Genomic DNA, 16,305 nt, shown 5'->3' with positions numbered 1-16,305 from the left:
GACGATCCTACCCGCTGGTGATCCTACCATGAATCCTCAGTAGGCAGCATTGTGTATTAGAAAGAGCATGAAGGTCAGAGTCAGACTGGGAAGGAAAATTCACTGTATAACTTTGATCAAGTTACTTAACATCTCTGAAAATCTGTTTTCTCATCTGTGAAATAGATATCATCACCTACTTCACAAGATTCAACGGCAAACTCTATTTAAAGACGGACAAAGGAAAAAAAATGGACAAAGGATCTGAGTAGGTATTTCTCCAAAGACGATATACAAATGGCCTAAAAGCACATGAAAAGATGTTCAACATCATCAGCCAACAGGGAAATACAAATCAAAACCACAATGAAAAACCACTTCACATCCACTAGGATGGCAAAAGTCAAAAACACAGGCAATAATGCGTTGGTAAGGATGTGGAGAATCTGAAACCTTCATACAGGGCTGGGGGTAAATGTAAAATGGTGCAGCCTCTTGGGAAAACAGTCTGGTAGTTTCTCAAAAGGTTAAACACACGGTTACTATATGACCCAGCAATTCTACTCCTAGGTATAAACCCAAGAAAAGTGAAAACGTTATGTTCACACAAGAACTTGCACTTGAACATTTATAGCAGCATTGTTCATAATAGTCAAAAGCTGAAATAATTGAAATGTCTCTCAACTGATACATGAATAAACTGAATGTGGTACAGCCATCAATGAAATATTGTTCAGCTATGAATAAGGAATGAAGTACTGATAGATGCTACATCATGGATGAACCTTGAAAATATGCCAAGTCAAAGAACTCAGTCATAATAGATCACATATTGCATGATTCCATTTGTATTAAGTGTCCAGAATAGGCAAACCTATGGAAACAGAAGGTAGATTAGTGATTGTCTAAGACAAGGGAGAGTTGAGAGAAGTGGAGAATGACTGATAATGGGTATGGGGTTTCTTTATGGGGTGACAGAAATGTTCTAAAATTGATTATGGTGATGGTGGCAAAACCCTGTGAATATACTATAAGCCACTGAATTAAACACTTTGAATAAAGTGAACTGTTTAGAATGTGAATTAAATCTTAGTAAAGTTGTTATATTAAAAATCTATACAAGGGGCAGAGCACACTTCCTGGCATGTAGTAAGGATATAATAAATGGTAATAAATTTATTATTGTGCCATTTCCTCTACCTAATGCCACTCTAATTAAGGCCAGAATCACCTCTCATGCTAACACTGTAGAATGTCAGGCTCATTGCAGAGAGCCCATTTCATACTTGATGGAAGGTCACAGGTGAGTCTTGAAGGCTAATATTACCAGTCTTTCTCCAATACTCAGATAAATAAATATATAACTCTTGGAGTAGTAAGAAAATAATGGTCTCCATTTCCTGAGCATTTACTATGTACCAGATACAGTGCTAGGAACTTTACAACTATTTTCCTCACAAGACTCATACTAGTCTGTTATTATTCCTATTCACTAAATGAAGAAGCTGCCATTTAGAGGTTAGCTTGTTTCAGGGACTATGAGTAGTTAATGACTGAATTGGTCTGTTCAATGCTGAGGTTTTTACTCTCTTCTCTATGCAAGTACACGGCTTCACGATTTCTTCCTTTCGTTTATCTATGTTTTACCCACTCTTTACAACTCAAGAAGCCTGATTTTCACTGATCTCCCTTTCCTCTCTGCATTCTACTACCGTCTAGTCCACATCAAATTAGTTAACACTTTCTTTCACATGAACTTTTGTGTTCTCAGATTGCTTCATGTCTAACACTCTTGAATATGGCAGGTGTTTGGTAAATATTTCTTTAGTGAATGGATGTTAAGCTTGTTTCCCCAAGCAGAAAACACGTTTTTGAAGGACAGACACTGTCTGATAGATTTCTTTATCTTTCATCTAGAGAATGGTCATCTAGGCTGGCCTATGCCTGGAGAGGACTAGACTCTGCTTAAAAATGGTTCTCACAGACACCATGCTCTCTGCCCACAGACTGGAAGGTTTCTCCTGAAGAACAGGACCCTGCTCACCTCATTATACTTAATCATAGTACAGCATGGAAGCTGGCACACAGTAGGAGCTCAGGAAGGTTTGATGAATTAAAAAGAAGACTGGGTTAGCACTTATTCTATCGGAGACAAATTAAGGGCAGCCTTCCCATAGAGACCCCTGAGCCCATCTTCTCTCACCCCCGTGAAAGGGAAAGAGGAGAGCAGGAAGGTTGGCCTGGAAGCATAAGGTGATAGGCTGCTGACGCTGCTTGTGGCCTCAGATGTTCAGTGTGGCAACCTCTCTGGCCCAGGACCCTCCTCTGACTGCAGACTCAGGTAGAGCTTTTCAGAGCCCATGTCTCACCTGCACACCATCAAATACAAAGAGTGGGGTAAACTCTTAATAATCTGTTACTCTGTTATCTATAGACCCATCAACACTCCATCTGAACCTCTACCACCTCCCACCTCTCCTAACTCTCAGACAGGTAACACGCTCACAGGGATCTACAGTCCCTTTGATTTGTCCAAAATTAGCCTGAGCTCACCTTCTCCTCACTCCCCCACCCTGACCTCGATCCTAACCAAAGCAGGAGTATTTCAGGCCCATGGATCCTCTGGCAATAAGAGGAAGGAGCCTGCCCTCTCTGCCTTTCAGCCAGCCATGCTATTTGGTTGGCCAAACTTGGTCCCTCTGTGCTCCCCATCTCTACACCAGCGTCTCTCCCTCTGACTTTTCTTCAAGATGTTAAAAACTCACAATAAAAAACAAATACAAAATGCTGTAATTAATAGCCAATTCCAAGCCAACCCAGCATCTCTACTAATAAACCTCAACACTTGCAAAAAGAACAATAAATTCTGCCCCTCTCTCGTCCTGGGGTGGTCTCTTATATACACTCCGTGTGTGTGTATGTATGTGGGTAAGTGTGTCTACATATATATTTATTTTCTTTTATTTCCCATCCAGGGAGGGGCAGAATAATGAACTGCGTGCGTCAGGGAAGATGAATCTGAGATACTAGGGAGCAGTGCAGTAAAAAGATTAAAGTGTTATTATTGTTGGTTTTTTTCCCCCATGGTCCATTGTGACAGCTCGACCGTCATCTGTAAAAAATGTCTCAGCGAGAGATAATCATCGGAAACTCAATAAAGCGTCAGGGGGAGCCTCAGCCCCCATCAATCACTGGGTGCCTGGAAAATTTCAGCCCTCTGTCTCCCTTCCTGCTATCCATATAAATGTCTCTAATATATTTTGTGTGGTGTGTGGGACTCATCCCTGATTTGGAACTTTTGATGAAAAAATATTTATACACAAAATATGTAAATCAGTTAAAAATCACAAGACTAGTTCTTTGCCACCCCATCCCAGTTTGTTTCTTATTTTTATAAATGCATCAAATTTATTCTTTTTAATAAAACATGTCAACTAGTCTATCTCCCTCTCCTAGTCAAACGTATATATACAGGTTTGGAGGGCTAAAAGGATGGAAACAATTAACCTAACTGCCTGCTACACTCAATCTTGAAGTTGGCCAAAAGGCCTGATGGATGGACATTGCATTGCTCATCCTAGTGACTCTATAGTGGCTGAGACTGCTGAGAAATGACATGTAGAACCACTGGTGCTGGAGGTGTGACAAGACTCTGACAATGATGAGGAAGAGGCAGGGACATTATTAAAAATAATAACTTGCCCAAACAATTTTTGGCCTGGCAGATTCCCAAGTCTTCCAAGACCCTGGACAAGCTGGAGTTGTTGAGCTAAGTGTGGAGTTCATACAGGCTGATATGGCTGCTAGGTTCTCTTCAACAGCAGTTCTGCTGGCATTTGACAGCATCTCTCTGCCTCAGTTTCCTTTAGTGCTTACATTATGAGGTTGCTGTGAGCACACAGTAAGGATCAATAAATGTTACCTGCTGCTGTAGCTATCATTATCATCATCATCATCATCATCTTATTATCATCTCCCCCTTTTCCACCCCAGAAGGAATCAGTTCCTGCAGTACCATCTCCTCTAAGACGTTCAAGACTACTCTGCCTAAAGGATAAAGTCGAAGCATCCTGATCTGGCCCCAATCTACTAACTACACCTTTACTGCTTATTACCCTCTAAAATGAATCTTCTGCTGCATGTATGCTTCAGCCTAACAAGTTTACTTGCAGCCCTGAAACATATTTTTTCTGCTTCCTAGCTCTGAATGTTTTGGACATAACATATCCCTTCTCTGAATCACATCCAATCATACCCACTTACAGGCCCCTCCATAAAATTTTCTTATACTTCAAGGCTCAAATCCCATTTTATTTCCTGATGCTTCAGCTAGAGATTCTCTTCCCTGAGCTTCCTCTGATAGTCTTTGTTACCTGTACCTCTGACTGGACCCTTGTCAAACATTGTCTTGGTTATGTCTTCAGTCTTTATTAATTGCTGTTCTTGCTAGCATTTTACATGTGCGTGATACGTTGTATTTTCTCAAAAATTTCGTAAGTACTCCAATTTGATCTTTACAATAAGCCTATGGTGTAATAAATATAATGCTCTCAGATGAGAAAAATCAAAGCTCAGAGAGGTAAAAAGAATCACCCAAGATCACAGTCAGGTGATGGCCAAGTCATTCCTTAGACTCTGAAATAATGTTTGGCTCTTTGCAGATAATAGTTTGCTACCACTGAAAAGCATTTGGAAGCTGTGTCAAAGACTCTCAATGAAATTCCATAATAGCCAGTACCCAATGAGGGTAACAATGATGTGTAAAAACAGAAATTTACATTAATGGAATTCCTTCTATGTTCCAAGTTTTAGGCTAGGGAAAATATACTACCGTTAACTCTTGCAATAACCTTTATTTTTTTACAAATAAAGAGACAGAGCCTCTAGGTACAAAAAATTGTTCCAGGTGTCACAGCTATAAAGTGTTCTGTACACCCATAATACCACAGCTTAAATACACAGACTCTCTAGGAATGAAACTTAAAGTGGCAAAATAAGGTCTTTTCTAGGGAGGAGAAGGTCCTGTTGAGTTTTTTAAAGCAGTTCAAGCACAAGTAGCCTAGGTCATGCTACTCAAAGAGTGGAAGTCTATTAGAAATACAAAATCTCAGGTCCCACCCCAGACATACTAAACCAGAATCTCAGGGGCAGGGACAGGAATTTGTTTTAAGAAACTCTCTTTTATGTCCTTAGGAGCCTTACTACTCCCATTAGAGTTTGCATCTCCAAGGGCACACCTCTCTGTTGTGCCTGTGTAGGGCTGGGCATGCAGTGGTTTCTGGGTGTTAACTTACATTAGATAGATGAGCTAGGATAAGACTACTCCTTAGCATGTCCTGGTGAGGGGGAGAAATATTATAGAGAGCAGTTCCATTACCGCCAGTGGGGACTCCTAGCCATCTCCTGAACTCCAGGGCACTTGTCCACTGGTTTGTGATGTACCAGCTTGCATCGTCCTGTCCCCCATCTGAAGACACAGAGATGGGGAGGTCAGCTGGAGCAGGCCAGGACCTGCAGCCCCTGGGGCTGTGGGAAGAGGGCCACCCAGCTGGTGATGTTGTCTTTGGCAGGTTCAGCTGGGCAACCCAGGCCCTCTACCCACAGAAGGGCCCTATGCCAACCCAGCTTCTGCACAACTCATCTTTATTCAGCTGCCACTTGGAACTGAGAAGAAAAGCTGACTTATAGCCTACTCTGGCCACATTTCTGCTGTGTTTTATTGTTTTAATTGTGCACATAAGAGGCACTCCTAATGCTTGCTTGCATTTCTGACAGCCCCAGACACCCAATGTTTATAACAGTTACTTGCAAGCAGCCAGCGGCATCCCCAGCTGGGCAACTTGTTTACTGTTAACATTAATTTATTGCCTCCTCCATCTGAGGACTGGGGCCCACCACCCATCAGACGGCCACAAGTGGAACTCTCCTAGAGTGGGAATGGGTGGGGCTCAAGGCACTGAATGGAATGTGGTCAAGGTCAGGGAATGATCTGACAGAGAAGCAGCTGTGATCTCCGAGCTCCCCTCCACGTATCCCCCTTGTGTGCCTTTGCTCAAGCTGTGTCCCTGCTCAGAATATCTTTTATTCACTCTCCAAAGCCCAGCTCAAACCATACTTCTTCTTAGTAAATAACTTGCTCTGATGGTGAGCACAAAGTTTCTAGAGCCTTAGAAATCACATGGCTGACAGGAACCTGGGAGGCCATATAATCTAATGACCCTTTACAGAATCCCTGATGGGCAGACAGCCAGCCTCCGTCAGTGCCCCTTGAGTGGTGACTTGCTCAGTATCTCCAAGGCAGGTTTCCTGCCTTATACTGAGCCAAAACCCAACTCCATAGAGAAATTCTTCACCACATGTCACCAAACAATCCTTTAAGATGGGTATTGTTATCCCTATGTCACAGATGAGAAAACTGAAATTCAAGAACCTCAAGCCACTTGCTTCACACAGCTGGTTAAGTGACAAAACTTAGATGAACCATGACTTCCTGGCACCGAAACCTGACCTTTCTCCAGGACACCACTGTGCCTTTGAAGATGCCACTCTGAGAGCTGGAGAGAATGGACAGAACAGTCAGGCTAATAAGGTCAAGCATCCCCATGTCACCTGCACCAGCAGACCTGCCCTCTACCCAGAAACACCAACCTTGACAAGGGTGGAAGATACTGTAATGTGCCAACTGAGCAGGCTTCTTGCTAGAGCAGTACCATAGGCAAAACAGGAGACGTACTTCAATGAGGCAACTGATGACAAAGTCTCAGCAAAGAGGTTTCTTTCCTCTCTACATTGTGCCCATTCTGAGCAGGCAGAACAGATACAGAGCCTCTCTGAGAGAAAGCCTGGCAACCTCTCCATCCCTTTTGGTCTCTGCCTGGATCCTCTTTCCTCCTCACAACTTAAATGCTGGTACCCTGCGTGAGGGACTTATCCTCCCATCCCCTCACTTAAACTCCTTTCCTTGAGCAGTTTCAGTCACATCCATTGTTTTAACTACCAATAAGATGCTGGTGACTCCCAAATCCCCATCTCCTGCCAGGCTTCTCCTTTGTGGTCCAGACCCACACATCCAACGGTTCAACCAAAGCAGAAACCAAGGTGACAGACGGGCACTCCCTTTCCATCGATTCCCACATTCCACTGAATACTCATCCACTTCCTAATATTTTCCTAACATCTATTTTCTCCAGTCCCAAAGATCTCTTTTAGGGATCCCCAGAAATCAGAAGTGCATTTTGACGAAGAAGAGCATAGCTTCTCATCCAATTCTCAAAGGTATCCATCATCCCTAAAACATCAAGAACCATTGCTTATCTTTCCCTTCAATTCATGGGATCATTCTTTCCCAATTAGAATGGTTCACCTAAAATGCAAATGTAAATTGAGCATTCCCCTCAATTGAGAGGGAGCTCTCAGGCCTTACTTCCTGCTGTTCTCCTCAGCACCATGGCAGGTAATTCCACCTGCTGTCACCTACCCCATGTCTCTGCATGTGTAGTTCCTTCTGCCTGGAAAGCCCATCCCTCTTAGTCTGCCTGGCAGCCTCTGACTCATCCTTAAGACCCAATTCAAAGTCACTTATCCTGTGATACTTCCCAGACACCCGCCTGCCCTCAGGTAGAGGGCATCACTACCTATATCAGTGCTCCTATATCTTTTGTACATCTGACTACCTTTGCATTTATCATCCTACACTGCAGTGTCTATTCTTGGTCTGTCTTTTTATTTGACTGGGAGCACTGTAGAGGGGCTAGACCATGTTCATTTTTATGTATTTATTCCCAGCATCTGGCAGAGTGCCTGACACTCAATAACTACAGCTGAATCATAAATAAACAAAACTAATAAGCAACTACAACTGTATAGTATTTTACAATTCACACATCACATACTTTACCTCTGCATCTTACAGCAATACTGATAAGGCAGACAAGGGATATATTACTGGGCTTTAGGGAAGTCATGCCAAGGTCACAAACTAGAAGTCACACTTCCCTTCAGTACTGAGCATAGGCTGAGTCCCACAGAAATATCTATTAGAAATTTAGTGAACTTGATGGACTTTGGAACTGACTCTATGTTCTAATACTGATGGACTCTCCTGAGCTTGTGAATTTGCCTACACATACTCTGGGAAAGACTCTTGCATCTCTTTTTCAACTTAACCTCCTCACACATCTCCGCAAGTCAGGCAGCTTCCCGTGAAAAAGTCAGTCCAATCCAAAGAACCACAGGATTCTTTTGTTTCTACTTCATCAATGAAAATGATCTAGAGCTGGGTACAGTGCCTGGCATACAGTGGGCAATCAATAAATACTGGTTGAACAGATGAATGAATAAGGTATCTTTACATGGAAAAAGGAGAAAAAATATGTTTAAGAAGGAGCTAAAGGCTTATTAGGCTGGTAAGGAGAGGAGAACCCTGAGATGATTTTAAAGGACTGTCACTCTCCAGGCCCAGAGTCAGAAAGCAGAGCACATGAAGCCAGATAGCAGAGTACATCCAAACTGATAGACCAGGTAAAATCAGATAAGCTGCCAGAAAACTGTGGCCAGCAAAGGAAGTCTGAAATTGAAAAAAATAAAGGGGGAAAAGCTACTGAGAGTAAGCCACAGAGCAGTGGGTTTGTCAATGACTGTTGACAAAATTTATTATTTAAATCTAGAATTATTTATTTTTAATGGTTCTTAAAGACTTAGGTGCTTACTGGGCACCAGAATGGGTTCCCTAAGGACAAGATGAAACCAGGCCAGAATAACCTACTGCCTTTTGGGAAAGGGTCACTGTGTAAGAAAGTAAGACAAATGTTAAACATGTTTTTACTTTAAAAAGAAATCTGAGAAAATCTCTTACAATTTTGTGGACAAGATGGAGAAATGGAAGCCAAAAAAGAACAAAGTCTGGTGGATTTACAGTTGTGACTGCTGAATAATGCTTCTAAATTGTCCTAGTCATGTGCTCCAGGGCTCTATACTTAATAGAGTCCTTGTAAACTTTTTAATCAAACACTAGCCTCTAAAGTAAAGGACGGCAGGGATCTTGTCTGCCTAACTCACCAGTACCTAGAACAGCGCCTGCTAGATAGGAACATGATCAATAAAATTTTTAAAAATTATTTTTGAGTAAATAAATGAATCCACAGAAAGCCTATTCACTAAATTTGCAGGTCATACAAAATAAGAAGAGATAGCTAACACTTTCATCTTTATTTCTTGAGTGATACACTAGCCTATTCCAACATTTTTGTGGTCTACCTACCTACCTACCTAGAATGTAGGCTGACCAGCTCAAGAGTTAATAAAAAAAAATTCAGATGAGGTTGACAAAAAAAAAAAAAAGAGAAAGAAAGAAAAGTAAAGAAAGATAAAGGAAGGAAGGAAAGAAAGAAAGAAAAAAAATTATCTAGAACAGGGTTGGCAAACTACAGCCTACAGGCCTAATCCAGCCTGCTGCCAATTTTTGTTAATAAAGTTTTACTGGAACACATCCATACATACTTGTTTGTGTCCTGCACTACAATGGCCAAGCTGGGTAGTCACAACTGAGACCAACTAGCCCAGGAAGCTTAAACTGTTTACCATCTGGCATGTTCCAGATAAAGTTTGCAGACCATTGATCTAGAATGTTGAATATGAATAAGCATCAAGCTGGAAAGCTGAACTATTAGAATACAAAGGTATAAAGCTTGAATGCAGGAGTAGGGGCTTGTGTGACAGCAGAGGTTAGACTAGATAGCTTCACAGCTCTGAGATTCTGTGAAATTGAAAATGCTTACTGAGTCCTGTCGGGACCCTAAGAGCAGATGAGAAGGCACTCAAATAATCCTTCCCCTCCACCTGGCCCTGCCCTTCCAGCAAATGCTTTTTTGGTGAGAACATCTGAACAGAAGACAGTGGAGAGGGTAGCAATGCTGTGTCTGAGTGAGGAGAGGACAGCCTATAAGCTGAGTCCCCACGTATCAGGCTGCAAACACCAGGCAAGTGTGGTACTCATGAAATTCTCCTCTGTTTGAAACAAGGTCAACATGATTCCTCCAGCTCAATGGGAAATCCAAGGAGGCATAAGTAATGGCCTGCACATGGAACTGTCAGCTGATGAGGAGAGAAAAGACATATGAGCAGATCAGAGTTCAAATAACCATATATAGGGCCAAGATTTAGAAAACATTCAAAAGAACAGCTGAGGGCAAGTTGCAATCACTGCCAAGGACAGTGAAGGCTCTGTGGAGGACTGAACCACAGCAAGGGAGCTTGATGGAAGGAGCAGGTTCAGAGAGGTGGAGAGCAGAGGAGCAGAGGGAGGGCAACTTCACACTTCACCTGGGCAGCAATGCTCTGATGCTCTTGACATTTCCCACATGCTGCTGATTTGAGACACCTTGCTGAGGCAGCAATGACACTTCCGCTCTGGGCTACCATACATGGTAGTCTGGAAGCCTCACTGTCAGCTCTGAGGGCTGAGTACACTCCTCCCCTTGGCTGAACCTCCCTTCGGGTCAATGTTTGGAATGTCAGGCAGTCAGCAAGGCTGTCTGTCCTGGCATCACTGCCAAACCTAAGGCAGCCACTGCTCAGCTGCCCTGCTCCTGGAAAGTGAGGGGAATATCAGGCTCTGCAAGGGATCTAGGATAATGGGTGGGCAGTGGGGCCAATCTGGACAAGCAAAGCTCAAACATGAAATACTCATTTCTCTCTCCAGTCAAAGCAGCCTGCCCTCTTCTCAACTCCACTTTCGAAGAACTACTCAAAAGAGGCAACACGGACTAACTTGCCCAAGTACCCTCCAAATGGACACGTGACCAAGCCCTGGTACAGGTACACAGCACCTCTTTCCTCTGGAGAAGTCCAAGCAATCACCTACAAAACACCCCCAGGGAGGCACTGATGACCACCCCATTTTACAAGCACAAACATCAAGGCATAGAGAAGGTCCACTCTTTGTCCTGGGTCATTCAGCACGTTAAAGGGCCAGTCCCAGAGAGAGGATTATATTTCACATATAGGAGGGGAAAAATATAGTACTCAGAGTAGTGTTGAGGGACTTCTGAGGCTGAGGAGACCTGTTAGGCTGCTTTCTGGTTCTGGGGCAGGGCTGGGACAGGGTAAGTCTGCAGGAAGTAGTGCAAGAATAAATCCACATTCCATGCAGTTGCCTTAATTATTTTCTGGAAACCTGCTCCATTGTCCGTTCATCTGAGACTCCACAGGTTGAGGCACTTTGGGGAGAACACCAGTTAAAAGGTTCTCCCACCCCTCCCCCAGGTCATGAAATTGGGCCTCTAGCTTATTCCCCAAGATTTGAAGTGACATAAATTATAGAGCCAGAGGTGACTGTGAAGGACATCTGTCCAAGCCCTTTGGGTTATCCATGAGTTCCCAGAGGATGAGGGACATGCAGGCTCTCACCCTGAGTTGCTGGAAGAGTTGGTACACCTCAAGGCTGCCTGGAAGCCACGGGGAGCAGAGTTCTCATAACAGTAGGGTAGCCCACACTTACCTTCTAAAGAATGGATTCCCTGTTCCTTGGCGGTCTTGTAAACACTGCTGAAATCATCCCCAAGGTTTGGGTCAGCACCAGCAGCAAGCAGGACCCGCACTATACTGGAAGAACAGAGAAAGACACAAGTGTCAAAAACAGGAAAGGCCAAGGAAGTAGAGACTGAGATTCTGAGGCATGTTTGGGGATCGGATCTCCCTTTGCTCATGTGAGCAGTACAGTGGAAAGAACACAAGCTGTGCGAGTGTCAAAGACAAGGGTAGGAAAGTTGGAGCTGAAACTTTACTGGCTGAGAGGCTCTGGACAAGTTATCTAACACCTCTCTAACCCTCAGCTTCCACAACTATTAAATGTGAAGTGTTTATTCAACAGTTACTTATCAAATATTTACTATGTTCTAGTTTGAGGTGCTAGGGTCCGTGCCCTCAGGGAGCTTACTGTCTCTTCTGGGAAGGATAACAATTTAGTATAAAATTACAAAGAAGTGTGATAAAGGCTATGATGGAAGAAATACCAGCTGCGGTAGGAAACTAAAGCAGAGAATCACAAGAAAAACCTCCCAGAGGATGTGGTATTTAAGGTATTGAAAGGTTTAGTAGCCATATCTGGGATGTGAAGGGGGAGGGCCCAATGCATTTACAAATCTTGGACGCAAAAGAGTATGATGCTTCACCCAAAGAAAGTAGAGTTAGAATAGAGGATGTAAGGGGAAGAGAAGTGGGAGCTGAGGTAAGGGCTCACTGAAGGGCTTAAAGAGAAAGTGATGTGGCAACACATGCCTTCCCCCTCACTTCAAAAGATATATACATATTTTAAAAAATGCAAATCATACTGTAATATTAAATTGAAAAATGAAAGTCTTCCCTTACAGCCATCTCCTTAATGTAAATTCCAAGCGTAACCACTTATTTATAGTTTGGTGTGTTTCCTTCCAAACTTTTGCTATTAGAAGAATCACTCCAGTGGCTGGGTGAGAATGGATTGGTGGGAATAGGATGAGAGTCAGGAGTCTCCATAGTGGGGTTAAATTTAGTGAATTTATAAAGCACAGTGCTTCACTCAGGAAGTGCTCCGTATATGTTAGTTTCCCTTCTAATACATAATGCTTCTGCTAATCCTTTCCTTTCCTTTCTCCTAATAAAAAAAGGTTCATGTTCACTATAAAAAAATTCAGAAAATATAGCTGATCAAAAAGAAAAAAATGCTTTAGAATATATAACATCTTTCCAGTTTTTCTGATGTATGTATATTTTTATTTACAAAAAATGGGATTATACATAAACTCTCCCTAAACACCTTCTATGTATTAAATATTTGTTTACTACATGGTTTTAAATGACTCCACAGTATTCTACTATAAGGCCAGTCCATAGCCAATCCCCAATTGTAAAACAATTAGATTATTTTTAATATTTCAATAACAATCTCTATTTCCTTTGAATAAATTCTTAGGAGATGAAGTTCTAGATAAACAAAACCACTTTTAAGGCTTTTGATAAATGTTACTAAACTGTCTTTCAGAAAGATTGTACCAATTTTTATCCTTACTAGCAAAGGAAAGATGAGAGTAACTGTCTGCCTTCCTTTCACCAAAATAGGGTGGTTTTCTTCTTTTTCATAATGTGTTAATCTGGTAAACAGAAAACGGAATCATGTGGCTGTTTCAACTTACATTTCTCTGATTACTAGTGAGGTTGGAGTTAAAAAAATGTTTAGCAGTCAGCTGTGTTTCTTTTGTCATGAAACACAATAATCAATTGTGTTTTTATTTTCATGAATGATGTCTTTTGCCTATTTTTCTCTGATTATGTTAATCTTTTGCTTACTGGCCTTCAAAACTATTAATACCTTTTAAGGCATAAATGGCAAGCATTTAAAAAAATTACTCTAATTATTATAACTATTAAAAAGCCAAACTATAGTTTTAGTTTTTCTCCTTTGCTAGTTTTTCAGTGTTTGTAACCAGCAGTGTTGTTAGTTTTTCCTGTACCAACTGGTTTGAATTTCATTACCTTCAACAGGCACAGGGACCTGGCCCAATTATTTGCTGAATGGATGAATGAATTTCAATAACTCCCATGCACACAAACACACAGTCCTCATAGGTAAGTCAAAGAACTAGAATCCATCTCCCACGTAGATGAGGTTCTTCTACATCTGACCTAACACAGTCAAATGAGTCTCCTGTCTACTCACCTTACCTAAAAGGATCTTAAGAATCACCTTTTACAGGGAATTTATCCAGGATATGAATTATGATCCCAAAGAGAAATGAGAAGGGTCTCTAAGTAACATCTAAAATTCATGTCTAAAAGTCAGCTATTTAATTCATAGCAGAGTCTGTCAGGTTCTCACTTGGAGACTATTTGCTCATAGCTTACATATAATTTGAAGAAGACTGATATTAGTCTTCCTGTTTCCTAGAAGATTAAAAGTTAAGAGGGTACAAAAAGGCTGTTAGAGACAGACAAACTAACTGAAGGCAATGAGAGAAATAGCTGATAGAGAGGGATGTAGTATGGGACAGAGGTTAAAAATGTTGGCTTTAATGTCTGAGACAATCTGATGAGCATCAACATGAATAATGAAATTAATGGGATATAACCCATTGAGTAAACTAAGATTCCAAGAGTATACATTGAAAATAAGTCTATGGAGGCTAAGGGAAAATTCTCTACTGTAGAATGACAACTAGAAGAAATAATAAAATTAGAAAAATCATCATTTTGCAATCATAATTATGAGAGATATTAAGAGTATCTAGCTCATGTTGACTGTGTTGGTCATAATATAATGACATATAAGTCAACAAACATTAGTTATCATTACTATGCACCTGACCTTGTGGTTGGGCTATGGGGAAGTCAAAAGAAGTATGAACTAAGACACAAACTAGAAAGACAGCATGGCATTTCATAACAAGTACAGGGAAACCTGGGTTCAAATCAAAGCTCTATCATTTACTAACTATGGTCTTGGACAAGTTACTATACCTCTGAGACTCCATTTCCTCACCACAATAATAGAGATTGTGATGCTTCCCTTATAGGTTATGAGATAAGTCTGTAAAACTTCACAGTGCCTGGCACATAGGAGGAGATCCACAGGCATGAGCTCTCTTCTCTCTGTCCATATAATCTTACTGATAGTAACATGAATCTGGACTGAAGTGGGCTCCAGACTATATCTGATCACCCCCTAGGACTCACACTGGCACAGCCCTGTGTTAAGAAGGCAGCTCTTCAACATTCTGCACAAGTTGGCTTGTTTTAAAATCTAAGTGAGAAGAGTGTGTCGATCTAAACTCAAAGGGACATAATTTGGTTAATCCTCAGCTGCTGTGTCCAATCACCTTTCAATCACACTCCTTCCCATGGCAGACTGTCCCTCCAGGCAGCTAGTGTCACGAACTGTGCTACCTGGGCCTTTTCAGGTTCATGAGTATTGATTCTGTCTATCTAATTTGCAGGCTGCAAGACGTGTCCAAGCAACCAAGTATGCTGTCCTTGGCCCCAGAGGGCAGACAGTGGTCTGGCAGGATGGTGAGAGGAGAGGGACTAGGCCCTGGGACTGCTAACCCAATCAAAGGGAATGGGCAATTCACTTCACAAACTTGGAGGCCAAGGAGGGTAAGCATTCAAGTTAGTGATTCATTCTGCTATCTTGGAGAAGATTCCTTTCACTTTTAATGAAACTAAAAGACAGCAGCTCCACTGTGGGGTACAGCTAAGACTAAAGAAACTGTGGCTGCTCAGTGGCCAAGAGTGGTACCAAACACATTCCCAGACAGCCAGTCGGCTTTTTGTCCAAGAGTCATCTCATACTTACAAAGTATATAACCCAGAGCTCCATGGGGATCAGGCCCTTCTTGGAGAAGCGAGCCGAGATCAGGCTAGAGGACTACGTGACTAGCTTTGATGACCAAAAGAACTTTGTGAACCTATGGGCTGCAGCAGGGCAGAAACAGGGTAGGAAGCCAGCCAGGTAAGAGAAAGCTAGGGCAAGGCTGGTTAGAAGAGTAAGCTTAGCAGCAGGCCAGGCGCAGGAAGTGCCAAGAAGTTCACAGTCAAAAGAGAACCAAGGGCCAGACACCAGGCAGCAGAGATGTGAGTCAGAGAGTCAAAAGCCAGGTCAAATGTCAAGGACTAGAGGCCAAAAGAAACAGAAGACCACAAAACAAGCAAGCAACCAGAAACCAAGGAATACAACAGTATCAGAGGTTAAGGTAAGGCAAAAGAAGCAGATATGAGGAAGAACAGTGAGGAGACTTTGGAAATGAAGACATTTCTGCCTCTTTGATGCTTTTTGCTGAAGAAGAAATAAATCCCCCAATTCAGAACTGTATCTGGGAGAAGGTGACATGCATGAGGAGACGGTGAGTTGGCCCACCTGGGTGACAAGGGAAATACAGAATCTGACAACACAAAGGAAGGCAGGCACTACAATTCCAGGTGATCCAGCAAAGGACAATTGAAGACCCCATCTGCTCTGGTGCTGGCATACTGGCTGTCACTTTGGAGGGTTGGGTTTAGGTATCACCACGTTAAATTTGAGTAGCTGTGCCAAATGGGCAGTGATGTGTATGGGCTAGGCCTTCGTGGTCTTAACAGCTGGATTAAAGGAGGGTAGAGTGTATCAATTTACTCACTTACGTTTTTCTATAACATGCTCAAAGGAACTACATTTACTACTCCACAGGTTCTCACTGGGCAAAGGCTTACAAGATGAACATCTGTAATCCTCCCAGCCAGTTTAGGATTTGACCTCTGGTAGCCTGTAGAAAGATATGCCTACCAATGTTGGTATCAACCTCAAAGGCTAGAGATAAT

The 16,305-nt window shown here is 42.2% G+C and overlaps 1 protein-coding gene across 15 annotated transcripts in view; it reads right to left on the bottom strand.

Moving 5' to 3' along the window:
- The window catches only part of CLPB (ClpB family mitochondrial disaggregase), a 185,454-nt gene that overhangs the window by 69,329 nt on the left and 99,820 nt on the right, over nt 1–16,305 (bottom strand). For 11 of the 15 annotated variants that reach the window (XM_072969273.1, XM_072969271.1, XM_072969274.1 and 8 more), the window contains 2 exons: nt 11,477–11,580; nt 5,357–5,446 (listed from right to left, as the gene is read on the bottom strand). In XM_072969273.1, coding sequence (XP_072825374.1) covers nt 5,357–5,446; nt 11,477–11,580 — 194 coding nt within the window. The remainder of the gene's footprint in view (nt 1–5,356; nt 5,447–11,476; nt 11,581–16,305) is intronic. The other 4 variants (XM_031681316.2, XM_072969270.1, XM_031681313.2 and 1 more) reach the window with 1 other exon arrangement.

Source organism: Vicugna pacos, chromosome 10 (assembly GCF_048564905.1).
Source record: "Vicugna pacos chromosome 10, VicPac4, whole genome shotgun sequence".
Lineage (NCBI taxonomy): Eukaryota > Metazoa > Chordata > Mammalia > Artiodactyla > Camelidae > Vicugna > Vicugna pacos.
Note: the sequence above shows the minus strand (reverse complement) of the source record. Positions and strands in the feature narration are given on the sequence as shown.